This window comes from Cricetulus griseus, chromosome 6 (assembly GCF_003668045.3).
Source record: "Cricetulus griseus strain 17A/GY chromosome 6, alternate assembly CriGri-PICRH-1.0, whole genome shotgun sequence".
Classification (NCBI taxonomy): domain Eukaryota; kingdom Metazoa; phylum Chordata; class Mammalia; order Rodentia; family Cricetidae; genus Cricetulus; species Cricetulus griseus.
The window spans coordinates 140639601-140652227 of record NC_048599.1 but is presented as its reverse complement, the minus strand read 5'-3'; the positions used below and the strand labels follow the sequence as shown (position 1 = coordinate 140652227).

The 12627-nt window shown below is 49.3% G+C and overlaps 1 protein-coding gene across 1 annotated transcript in view; it reads left to right on the top strand.

Annotated features, from left to right (window-relative positions):
• Cfap77 (cilia and flagella associated protein 77) overlaps positions 1-12627 on the top strand; it is a 123450-nt gene that overhangs the window by 89360 nt on the left and 21463 nt on the right. Inside the window, exons 4-5 of the mRNA XM_027423083.2 lie at positions 2693-2798; positions 7365-7466. Coding sequence (XP_027278884.1) covers positions 2693-2798; positions 7365-7466 — 208 coding nt within the window. The remainder of the gene's footprint in view (positions 1-2692; positions 2799-7364; positions 7467-12627) is intronic.

Here is a 12627-nt window from a genome sequence, read left to right as displayed (position 1 = left end):
GGGCTCAAATCCAGGACCTCACACAAGCTAGGCAAGCACTCCATCACTGAAATATCCCTAGCCCAGATGAGCACTTTCATGCTGTGGCTGCCACAGTGGTAAAATAATAGTAATAAGGGCTGTCTATTCTGAACTGAGGCTGAAGTGACCATTCACCAGGCATTTCCTGTTAGCCTTCTAGCCATTTCAGCCACCACGAATGAGTATCATCCACTCCTCTGTTGATTATTCTAAGTAATTATTATTACATATTAGCATTTTTATGTATGGGTATGGGTATTTCACCTGCCTGTGTGACTATGTACCAAGTGAGTGCCTGGTGCCCTTGAAGGCAGAGAGGACATCCAATCTGGAACGGAAGTTGCAGATGTTGTGAGCTGCCATGTGGGTGCTAGGAACAGAACCTGGGTCCTCTGCAAGAGCACCCAGTGCTCTTAACTGCTAAGCCTTCTCTCCAGCCCCTATTATCACACATTTTTAGAGACAGGGTCTCAGTATCTAGCCCATGCAGTCCTCCTCACTGCACCCAACTTGAGTATTATTGTTAAATAAATTTTTAAAATTAACTCTTGGAGAGTAGGGACTTGAGATGGGGTTTCATATAACCCATGCTAGCCTTAAACTCACATAGCCAAAAGTGAGCTTGAACTTGTGATTCTCCTGCCTCCACCTCCTGAGTTCTGGGGTTATGGGAGTGTATAGCTTTTTTCTGCAGGTTTAATAGAGTAGGATGGCTTCCTGTCTGGTCACCGGGTTGGCTTCCCAGCAAGGCAGTATAGGCAACAGGCCTGCCTCTTGAGCAGGTACTGAACTTGAGTATCAGAGTTCTCCTTTGTACATGGCCACTGTCCATTTTGTAAGCAATGCAGTGTGGATAGAAAGGGATCCTGGCAGTTGGGAGCCAAGGAATACTAAGTGTTACAGCTCCAATGGAAAAATATTCTGGCAACTGGGAGCCAGAATACCACAGGTCACAGTGCTTAGCAGATTACAAGCCTGCTCAGGAAAGGCTTCCCCAATATAGTAACTCTGCTCCAGCAGGGGAGGGTTTCCCTAGAGAAGTTGTTACAGTTTGGCTCTGGTCCCCTAGAGTGTAGTTAGCAACTCTGCTCACTAGGGTAAGGTTTTCCAGGCCAAAGTGTTACAGCCTTGCTGTACTCTGCCCAGGCTCAGCCTCTGCTCAGGTGAAAGGTCTTATCCAAACCTCATTCAAGAGATTTATCGGGAGGGAAGAATCCAGGAGAATGGCTGCCCTCTGCCAGGGTGGAAAAAGGCAGTAGCAAACTGAACAGGTGTTAGGCTTAAATTGGGCTTCTTAGGGGTGGAGTTTTTTCCAGGGAGATTTCCAGGGTAGGGATTGGTCAGATTTCAGTCCCCTGAGCTCAGATTGTCTAGATCTAGTGCTCAGAGATTGATTTGTTTTCCTGCTCAGGGATTGGTTTTCTGCTTAGTTGGTCAGGTACAGATTTGGCTCTGGTTTCAGGGCCAAAGTGTGTTTCTTTCACTGGTCCTTTTTAGCCTTTTGGTTCTAATTTTAGGGCCAGGACATATATCTTTTACTGGCTCTGATTCTAGGGCCAAAGTGTATTTCTGTGGTACTGGTTTCAGGGTTAGGGTGAGTTTCTTTGGCTGGCTCTTTTACCCTACACATTTGGACACTTTTTTTTTTTTTAGTTTATTTACAATTTTATTTAGTAATAAGTGCTCAAGGGTTTAATCCAATTTTCAGAACACATCTCTTAAATAATCTTCATTCTGTGCCTTACTATAAAGAAGGGAGCAGGCAATGCACACCCAAAGTACAGTCACCGCAGCCAGTAACTATCACTTGTTTTCCACTGAAAATGGCAATTTCTTTCCCTGGCTCTCCTCATAGTGGCTGTGATAAACCACATAGGTGGTAAACTTCCAAATACTCTGGCCCAACACGGGGCTGTTGGAAGCTCTGCAAGGGGCACAGAGATGGAAGGCAAAAGAAATGGCCTCACTACAGTCTCCTTTTTTTATGACCTTGTTATACAGGGCACCTGCTTATTCTATCTTGCAAGCTGTTTAGAGCTCAGCCCCAATCTGGGATTGGTTCCCCACCCATCTTGGAAGGACTTAGATCTATGTTATCTTTGAAGTTTGTGGCTCAACCAACCTCACTTGGAGTGCTGTCCCACACTGCTCTGGGACCGGCCTCTCCTCTTCACAGCTGAGATGACAAAGGATGGTACCTGCAGACAGTACCTAAAGCGAGTACCTAACTGACAGCACCTGCAGAGCACTCAGGACTGGCTCAGTGATCCAAGATGCATGTGATGAAGACATCTAGTGCTGTTTCAGAAAGAGATGGCTCCTTGTGCAAAGTTGAGATCTGGGGAACCTATGAACCCTAACCCAGGGTGGGTGGGGCATAACAGAAAGGGACCCAAAGAACCTATGAACCCTATCCAACATCAGTCCAAGGACAGAATCTTTGTTCCATCCTGCTAATACTTGGAGGCTCCCCATGTTTGCAGAGCATGGGAACCAATTCTCTGTGGTTTCTGGGAGCTACCAGAAGACTTTGCTGGCCCTGGGGAAGGTGATGTGGCCTGCAGCTGGTGATGGTGGGGCCTGTGTCCTGTGGAGAGGGAGATGTCTGTTCTGTGTGTGGGTGTCCTGGTCTTCCCCAGGCCTCAAGCTCTACGTAACCTTCTCCCCACAGGCCGTCCACACCCTTCTTTGACCTTTTACAACATCGGTACCAGCAGCTGTGGGTACAGGAGCAGAAGGCCACTCAGCAAGCCATCAAACTGGAGAAGAAACAGAAGGTAGCCCTGCCCCCACTTCTGAGGGGCTGAAGCTTGGCGGGGGGAAGAGAAGAGTCAGCATCAGTGTATATGGTTGGGGCAGGATCCAGGGGTCCAGGCACATCCTGCTGCAATGAAATTCAGACCTGGACCAGTCTCAGCGATGGTCAGCTTCCACTCACACTTAATTCTGAATTGTGTAAAAGATGGCTAGACACCAGTCAGCAGGCCCTGTCACCTCTCAGCTGTGATCAGGACCCAGTCACATTGACTCTTTCATGGAGATTTTTCCCTGAACCCCTGTCTGACTTCCTACAGAGGAAACTAGGCTCTAATTCCACCAGCCTAGACAGACATGTTTCCCACACTGGCTAGTATGACAGGGTAGGAAACCACTTCTACAAGGGTGTGTTAAAGAACGTTTCCTTTCTTTTTCCTTTCTTTCTTTCTTTCTTTCTTTTTTTTTTTTTTGAGACAGGGTTTCTCTGTGTAGCTTTGGATCCTATCCTGGCACTTGCTCTGGAGACCAGGCTGGCCTGGAACTCACAGAGATCCGCCTGCCTCTGCCTCCCGAGTGCTGGGATTAAAGGCGTGTGCCACCAACGCCCGGCCTTTTTTCTTTTTCTTTTTTTAAAATTTTATTTGTTTATTATTTATACAACATTATGCTTCCATGTATATCTGCACACCAGAAGAGGGCTCCAGATCTCATAACGGATGGTTGTGAGCCACCATATGGTTGTTGGGAATTGGACTCAGAACCTCTGGAAGAGCAGCCAGTGCTCTTAACCTCTGAGCCATCTCTCCAGCCCAAGAACATGGTTTTCTTAAACAGCAGGAAAGCATTTTGTTACTAAGTAGTGAGAAATCCTCTCATGGGGAACACATCTTCTCATACTGGCTTCCAGGAGGCATCCTTATCCTACATCCTAGGCAGGGAAAGCTATGTGGAGAAGCCAGGACAGCACAGAGAAGTGGGAGCTGGGGTCCCCGTTGCACTCCCAAATCCTTCAGTTGCTACTGATGTGAGTCATTAGCAATGGGCAGGAAGTTGCTTTGGTGAGATTTTACCAGAAAAATGCTCCCTGCTTTTCTCTATGCTGCCCCACACATTTTGAAGTACTCTAAGGCTTTTCCTTTAAAGTATTCCAGACTTCGAGAGACCATACCTGGTTGGTGCTCTATTCCAGGGAAATCTAAAAAGTATGGGATTTGACTTGGCAGTCCCAGTTCTGGATCAACTGAGGAGGCAACAGGAACTCTCTCACACCAGTTCTTTAACACACCTGTGTAGAAGTGGTTTCCTACCCTGTGGGTTCATAGCTGAGGCCAGTGTGATAAAAGAGATGAGGCAGAGGGGCTGGAGAGATGGCTCAGGGCCTAAGAAAATATACTGCTCTCCTAGAGGACCTGAGTTCAGTTTCTAGCACCTATGTCTGGTGGCTTACAATGACTCCAGCTCCAGAGGACTCAAGCACCTCTGACCTTTGCAGGCAGTTGTATATATGTATACATGCCCCCATGTATATGAATCAAAATATTTTAAGGATGTTATACGAGCAGGAAAAAAGCATGTGGATTAAAAACTCCCCCTGGCTCAGGAATCTTCGCAAAGAAGTGAAGACCCAAAGAAACAGGCCTGTGCATTTTTGTATTGGGGTGGAGGTGGTGATGGCCCTGGGAAAGATGAGTAAGTAGAATACGATCAGATAGTGACCCTGCAAGGTAAGTGTGTTCGGATTCTCCTCTGTGCCCTGCATTTTCAGAGACAAGGTGGTCCCTTCCTCCTGTAGGAAAGCAGGCCTCCAGAGGTCTCAGGGCCCTTCTTCCTAGGATGCAGGTCCCACCTCAAGGATAAGGGCGGCAGCATGAGAGTGATGGAGGAACTTCCTGGGATGTCTTTCCGAGAGGCTGAGGTAGTGGTTTGGGGCTATAATGTCCTGAGTCCTATGCCCTAGCACACAGCAGGCAGGCACGCAGAAAACAGAAAGCCAGCCTCAGAATTCTCTTTTCGTGTGTGTGTGTGTGTGTGTGTGTGTGTTTATGTGTGTGTGTGTGTGTGTGTGTGTGTGTGTGTGTGTGTGTGTGTGTGTTGGAAGCCACAGGTCAACACTGGCTTCCTCAATTGGTCTCACCTTGTCTTTTAAGACAGTCTCTAACTAAACTGGAGCTCACTGGTTCATCTAGTCTATCTGCCCATCAAGCCCCCACATCTGCCTAGCTCTACCTCCCCAAAGCTGAAGTTACAGACACATATCACCACACCTTGCTTTTTATGTGAGTACCAGGGATCTGAACTCAGGTCCTCACACTTGCCTGGCAAGGGCTTTACCCACTGAACTGTCTCCCCAGCACCCTGCTCCAAGTCTTTGTAGGTATCTTGTTGTCTTGCATATTCTGTGATGATGCCAGATGCTGGGGCCACTGTCTGAGCTAATCACAATTTACCAGGCTTGAAAAGATGATCTGTCTTTAAGGCCAAACCACCCACATCCCAGAGGACGCCTGGCTCTGCCATCAGCCAGCATGCTGCTAAGGGGACCCTGAATCTTGGACAGAAATGACCCCCTAATGAAGTTCTTGGTGACAACTGACATCTAATGAACTTTGGGTTAGCTACTCTGCTCAAAGCACCCACGAGCAGCTCTTACAAAAACTGTGCTGGTCAGGCATTGGCACACTCCATCTAGACAGGGAAATGGAGCATTGGAAAGACCACAGGGCTGTCTGTTGTATTCTTAAGTCCAGCTTGGCCACCTGATTAGATAGCTTCTCTGCCTTGACTTAAAGTCTCAACCTTGTGAAGGCAGAGCGAATATCCAGCCTAAGGCTTGAAAGTTACTTGTGGACATTACATTAGCAGTACGGTGCCACCATATTAATCTGTGGAGACAAAGCCATTTCCCCTTCCTCCAGTTCTCAGGTTGTCACAGACATTTGCTTCTACCTAGGTCACATTAAGCCGTGGCCTAGAGTTCTATACTTTCGGGCTAACACAGCTGGAAGAGTTCTAGGAAGAGGAAGAAGGCCCTTTTACAGCTTGCGCTCATATGCCACAAATGGTGCCACAACCTTTATAGAAACATGTGGAATTCAGATGTAGGCCAGCCAAGCTTCAATCCCCAGCCTACCCCATCGACTGTCCCCAGGGAACTACCACAACAAAGAATGCAGGAAGGAAGCAGAGGGACAGGCCAAGGAGGCCCTTCTAGAGAGGCTGGAACACACTGGGTGCCTGTGCCTCCTCATCCCCCACCTCACTACTCCAGGTATGGCTCTAACATCTCCCAGCTCTGTGACTCCAAGTTCAAGGCACCCGCTGGACTGACCTCTGCTAAGGTCTCACTGCTTGGCTACAGGTGGCCACATTCCACTGTGTCCTGACATGCTGGAGGTAGAACACTTATCACTCACCCCCTTGTTCTAGAGGCTCCAGTTAAAACCTGGGTGGTAGTGGTACATACATTTATTTCAGCATTCAGGAGGCAGAGGCAGGCGAATCTCTGTGAGTTTGAGGCCAGTCTGGTCTACAGAGCTCGTTCCAGGACCGCCAGGGCTACACAGAGAAACTCTGTCTCAAAAAACAAACAAAAACCAAAACAAAACAGTTGTTGTTCTAAGAGCTCTAGCTGTGTTGAGTTGGAAGCCATACTTGATGAGCTTCACCTCCACACAGAGCACAAGGGCTAGGACCAGCTGCATCATCTGAGTTTAGAAGGGACACAACTCAGTTCTGAACAGACACCATGAACTACAGGACTGGCTATGACCTGCTGATACCTATTAGTGGGCATGGAATCAGGGTTCAGAAGGGATGGGCTTCCCCCACTTTTGGAACCCCCTAGAGACAGACTTCCCAGGCTCTAAAGGAGCTCATGCCCCTCTCAAGACACTCACCATCCTTCCTCCTCCTGGGCAGGCCATCATATGGACCTGCTCCATGTGACAGTGACACCCTGTTGAGTCATACATTTCTTCATACAGATAATAGGGTTCTGTGTGAGCCACAGGCAGGGGGGGTTAAGGGTAACTCCCTCACAGCTACTGCTCGAGGCATCCAGAAATCAAAGCAACCGTGAACTGCGCACAGGGGGCAGGGCCAGTGGTGCTGGGCTGTGAAATGGCCGAAGAGAAAAGCCTGGAGGAAAGTGACCCTCGAGTCTGTCACCCAGCAACCGCAGCTGCTGCCCCAGAGCTCCTTGGTCATTGCCCTGGTGTTTTCGTTGTATCGTTGCTGTGACATGCATGACAAAAAAAATGACTTAAAGTGGGAAGGGTTTCTTTTGGCTCACTGTTTGAAGATACGTCTAGATATCCCGGTGGAGAGGGCATGGAGGTGGAGTTACATTCCATCAACCAGCAAGCAGGGAGAGATGGATGCCTTTGCTCAGCTCACTTTCTCTTTTTCCATTCGGTCCAGGACCCCAGGCCGTGTGATGTTAGTGCTCACATTAGTGGGAGTCTTCTCTCCTCAATTAGCCCAATCTAGATATTACTCCAGACATGTTCAAGGGTTTGTTTCCATGGCAATTCTGAAGCCTCCAGGCTGCATGGCGAGCATCTTACCCCTGACTTTCTGGCCTGCAGGTGATCCTGGGAAAGCTGTACGAGACCAGGAGCAGTCAGTTGAGGAAGTACAAGCCGCCCGTGAAGCTGGATACTCTCTGGCACATGCCTCACTTCCAGAAGGTCAGTGGCCCTTTCACCCACCTCCTTCTGCACCAAAGCTGGGCTAGCTGATGCTCACTTGTCACAGAGTTCTGTGGGCTTCCGACTGTTGATGCTCAGAACACAGCAGCAGATGATACCCAACATCTGTGAACTTTTCCTCTATCCAGGTTCGGAGCCCACTTAGCTCAGCAGATTCTATTTTTCTAAATGTGCGTTTAGTGTGTGACCAGAGATAGGGTAGTAGGCATATGTGTGCATGTATGTGAATGCAGATGTCTATGATGAGGACAGCCTTGCGTGTCACCTGAAGCCAGGTGGATTCTTGTGTTGGTTGTACAGAAGGCTAACTGGCCCACAGCTTCTGGGTATCCTCCTGTCTCTGCTTCCCCACCCCATCAGCCCTCAGCTAAGACTCTTGATACGCTCCCATGGGTAACCTGCTGATATTGACCTGTTTTATAGACAGGAAACATGGAGAATGCTGGGAAGAGGCAGAGTCTTGGGAGATTTCAGGTCATCTCAGCATGTGATGGCTGGCTACCTGGAGGCAGAGGCTGTCTTGCATAGAAGCATAGCTCTAGTGACAGGGTCCTAATGTATCTTGTAAGGGAAAGATGTACCCAGACAGGAAACAAGCTTGTGCCCTCACTGCTAATATACCTGAATGATGGTATCCTGTTGATAGACAATGACTTCAGGTTCCTGCCCTGGGCGGGTGCTGAGTGAAGATGAATCATGATGCAGGGGCTAGGCTACACTCTGGCTTTTGAGCTGACTTTGTGTTCTTTCGCCCATGTGGTCTTGTAATACCCAGACAGAGACACACGTTCAGCAATTTTTAGCAGGACAAGGACAGTGTGTGTGTGGAGGGTAGGGGAAGTAGCATTGTACAGACTAAGGGAACTGGAAGGCTGAAAATGCTGGGTTCAGGACAAGAAAGAGGCTGCATAGGCTGTGTGTACCCAACCCAGGCAGAAAGAGTCTTTCCTGAAGGTCATGAGGGACGTCCCCGGCCCCATCAAGACAGCTGCACAAGCAATATTCCCAGCCAGCCAGCCAGCCCGGCTGTGCTGCTTAAAACTGCGAGTTAGACAGTGCAGGGGCCGCTGCCTTCCTGAGCCTAATGCACTTGAACAAGCTGCTGAGCTTCGGCAGCAAAGCTGCTTTGGCCCACTGGATGCAGCCTCTCGTGTCCTGCCCAAGTGGCCTCCATCGACATATGTCAGTGACCATGTGCCCTGCTGCCCATCAGCCCAGGCCTCTGCTGAGCTCACAGCAAATGTCACCGAAAGAACATGACCAGACACTGATCAGGAGGTGGCAGGAGTCATGGACACACTGCCACTTCTTAGCACCTGTCAGCGAGGAGCCTCAACAGCAAAACCCTCCCGTTTCTCCATCTCTCTCAGTGTCCCGCACAGATCCTGCTACAGCATTCCGTTGTTCACAACCTCCTCCCGGGACCCTCCTCTGTTTCATTTCCTCCTTGGCCCTTTTTTTCCTATTATGCCAGTGACCAAATGCATGTAGGCATCTGGATGACATTGCCAGAGGGGCACCAGGACCCCCAGCTCCCAAAGGCACAAGATGCCCTCCAGGTGGCCTCTATTTTTACAGTAGCTGGTCCTGACAGGAGCTCGAGGGTAGAAATAATTCAGTGTTTCTGTTTGCAAGAGAGGGGGTTTGTGTCAGGGTCTGGGGAGCTCTGCTACTCATTAGGACTTCTGAGGTGCTGTTAGGAGTAGTAGTGACCCAGCAATGACAACTCTTTCTGGTGGCAGGTGTCATGTGTGGCTAATGTGGTATAGACAATGTCATTTTATCCTCAAAACAAATACCCCAACTGTGCCTTGCAGGTGAAGTGAGTCCAGTGCATCTCCAGACTCCCTAGAATGGCTAGCTTGGATCCTTGGATTATGCCTTCATACCCATGCTGGTAACACACTAACTAGTTGAGACAAAAGGGCAGGAGTGAGCCCTAAGCCTTCCCTCTGTGTCTTCCAAGGACACCCCTGGGATCCTTCAAGTTAGTGCACCAGTCACCCATCACACAGGCCCTGGAACATAGCATATGTGCCAGGTTCTTTGAGTAGGACTTCTCATCTGCATTATCTGCCCAGCAGAGTCTCTTAAACCCCCAAGAGCTGCTGTTATAGGACACAGACCAATAGCAATATTGACTGAGCCTGCAGTACCAAGTGTTAGATGAGCACAATTTTGTAGGTACCAGTGCACCAGTGTGGATGCTGCGGATAGAGCTGCCTTAATCCAGGGGCTCCTGAGATTCCTTCCTGACTCTGCCACAACCCCACCAGGTCCGTCCCCCCCCCCCCATCACCAAGGGGCGCCTCAGGCCTTGCTGCTTCCCTTTGAAGAACTTAGCAACTTGGCAGTCAGGTGATTAACTAGACAGACTTTCATCTTCCTTCATAAAGAGTAAGTCCACAAGAACCAGGCTTCAAGGCCCTAGTCATGTCCCCAGAGCTAAGCAGGGTGCCTGGCACAGACGAGGTGGTGAGTAACCCTTGGAATGAATGAATGAATGAGTGAATGAATGAATGGTTAACCAGCCCAGAGTGACCAAAGATTTTCCAAGCCTCTCACAGGCACAATGACACCCTCCTACCCACACAGATGCCCCAGCACCGCCACATCCCCGCTGCCAACACAGGGCCTTTGCTTGGAAAGCACGCTGGGGACAGGTTTGGCTGCTGTCGTTTCATGGTACATGAAGCCCCAGGAGGGTCTTTGTTTGGGTCACTGCTGCTCTGCCGCCCCTGCCCTGGCTCCATTATGATGGGAAAATGCACTTCCAAAAAAGTTGAACCTGTCACAGTGATGGATAACCTAAATGGACCCTCCCCGCTCATGAACAGATGTCGAGGCTGAACTCTGTCAGAAATAATTAAACACCTTTCACATGGAAAAGCAGCAGGCAGGGTGGGGCAGCCACCCCGCGGCTGGGTCATCGTGTCAGACAGGCTACTTTCTGCTCCCTCTCAGCCAGCCCTAAGGGAAGCTGGGAAGACCTCTGGACCACAGGGTGAGGAGAGGCCAAGCAAGGCAGTGGCACGTCCCTGTAGTGGGCCCCGGCAGGAGGGGCCTCTGGTAGCCCTGGCTTCTTTCTGGTCTCTGTGTCCTGCAATTAGCAGGAGGTAGCAGTGCCAGGGTGGAGGGTTACCCAGCAGCTGGTTTGGAGCCTTCCAGCCGGGATGTTCATACTGTGAGGGCCCGGTTGAGAGGCTGGGAGTTTGGAGCATCAATCTTCACATTGAAAAAGGAGAGAGTAGGCTCAGGCCTGAGAGGGCTGTTCAGGACTGACTCCATGGTTTCCTCTTACTTGGCCATGGAGTCACGTGGTTGGAGTGAGGACTCTTGGAAGTGAAAAACCCTAGATCATTAGGAGAATAGCTCAGTCTCTTTCTTGAGTTCTCCTATGGGGGATATGGAGTCATCACCCCCACCCCATGAAAGAAAAAGCCACTGGGCTGACGCTCTCTGTTCCCAGTGTTATGGGAACTCTCATGCTGTCTGCAATGTGTGCTGGGGACAGTGGAGTAAGATGGAGGCCAGTGACAGGGGGGTGAGAATGGCCTGGTATGATACCTGTGTGTACAAGAGAGCATCCAGTGTCCAGCAGTACCTTATTCTGTCAAATAGCTTTGCCTGTCTAAGACTCACACTCTTTTCTGTTAAATGTGCTAAGGAACTTCTCTGGCAGGACATGTGTGTGCAGACTTAAGCAGAGCTCCTGGCTCACAGCAAGCCGGCAGTACATGCCCTGAGGACGGAGGCCATTGTTCATTCGTTCGTTCATTCATCTGTTCATTTATTCATCCATCCATCTGTTCACTTGCTCAATTGCCTATCAGTTCATTTGCTCATCCACCCACTCACTCATTCATTCACAAATTTGTCCGTTGAATACCTTCAGGCCAGGTCCTGTTCAGAATCTGAGGATGTGGTGGTGACTGAGCCAAAATAACTTTGGCCACTGCTGCTGCCATGGAGTTACCAGCTATTGAATTGACACAAGATGGACAGACAGGTGTCAAGACTGACAAACAGGAAGATACACAGACAAGTAGGGGGAAGTTTGGGGAGGTATTATCCCCAGGTACACAGTGTTCACTTAGCAGCCCCATATTTGGGAGGTCCTATAATGACAATTTTATTATCCAAGCAAGTGCATACCATACATTCACCACGTACATTACACACACACATCACATACACACACCTACCTCACACACACACACACATACACACACCACACTTACACACCTACCACACACACACACACATCACACATATACACCTACCACACACACACATCACACACATACACACACACCCCACACTTACACACCTACCACACACACACACACACACACACACACACACACACACACACACCACACACACACACACACACACACACACACACACACACACACACACACACACAGAGAGAGAGAGAAAGAAAGAAAAGGGGCTTTGCTCAAGGCACATCCCAGCCTCATCTCTGGCCAGACACTCCATCCTTGCTAGTCCTTGCCTGTCTGCAGTGCCAATCCCCACCAACATTACATAGTCTTTCAGTCACTAAAGTATGAACAAATTGACTATATTTTCATTTGGCTTTTGGTTTCAGCCCCACTGCTTTAGAATAATGGCCCAAGCCATTAAGCTAACAGTTTGATTTACAAGCTCTTGTGCTCTGGATGCTGGGATCAGCCTCCTCTTTCTGTGGAAGACTAACCCTGTCTTGGGTCTCCTGGGTCTCTGGATGGAGGGAAGAAAATGCATCTGCAGTCAGCCAAGCAGGGCCACCCGGAGAAGCAGCGATTAGGAGAGGCTGCTGAATGTAAGAAAAGGATTTTCTCTGCCACCTTTAAGCTCTCCTACAAATCATAGCTGGCTGCAAAGTTAACTCTCTGTTAAACCCCAGAGCATCTCCAACCCAGTCCACCCTACTGCCTCCACCTCTTCAGAAAACTTAACACAAAGAGGGACCAGTGGACGCCCAACCCAGGCATCCCATTTCCCAGACCCAAGCAGGAAGGACAGAAGCCAGACCTGTAGCCCTTCCTGAGCCTCAGACTGGCATATTTTAAGAATCCTGTCACTCTCAAGTTGGAGTAAGAATCATGCAGTGTTATCTAGAAGGGCAATGAGG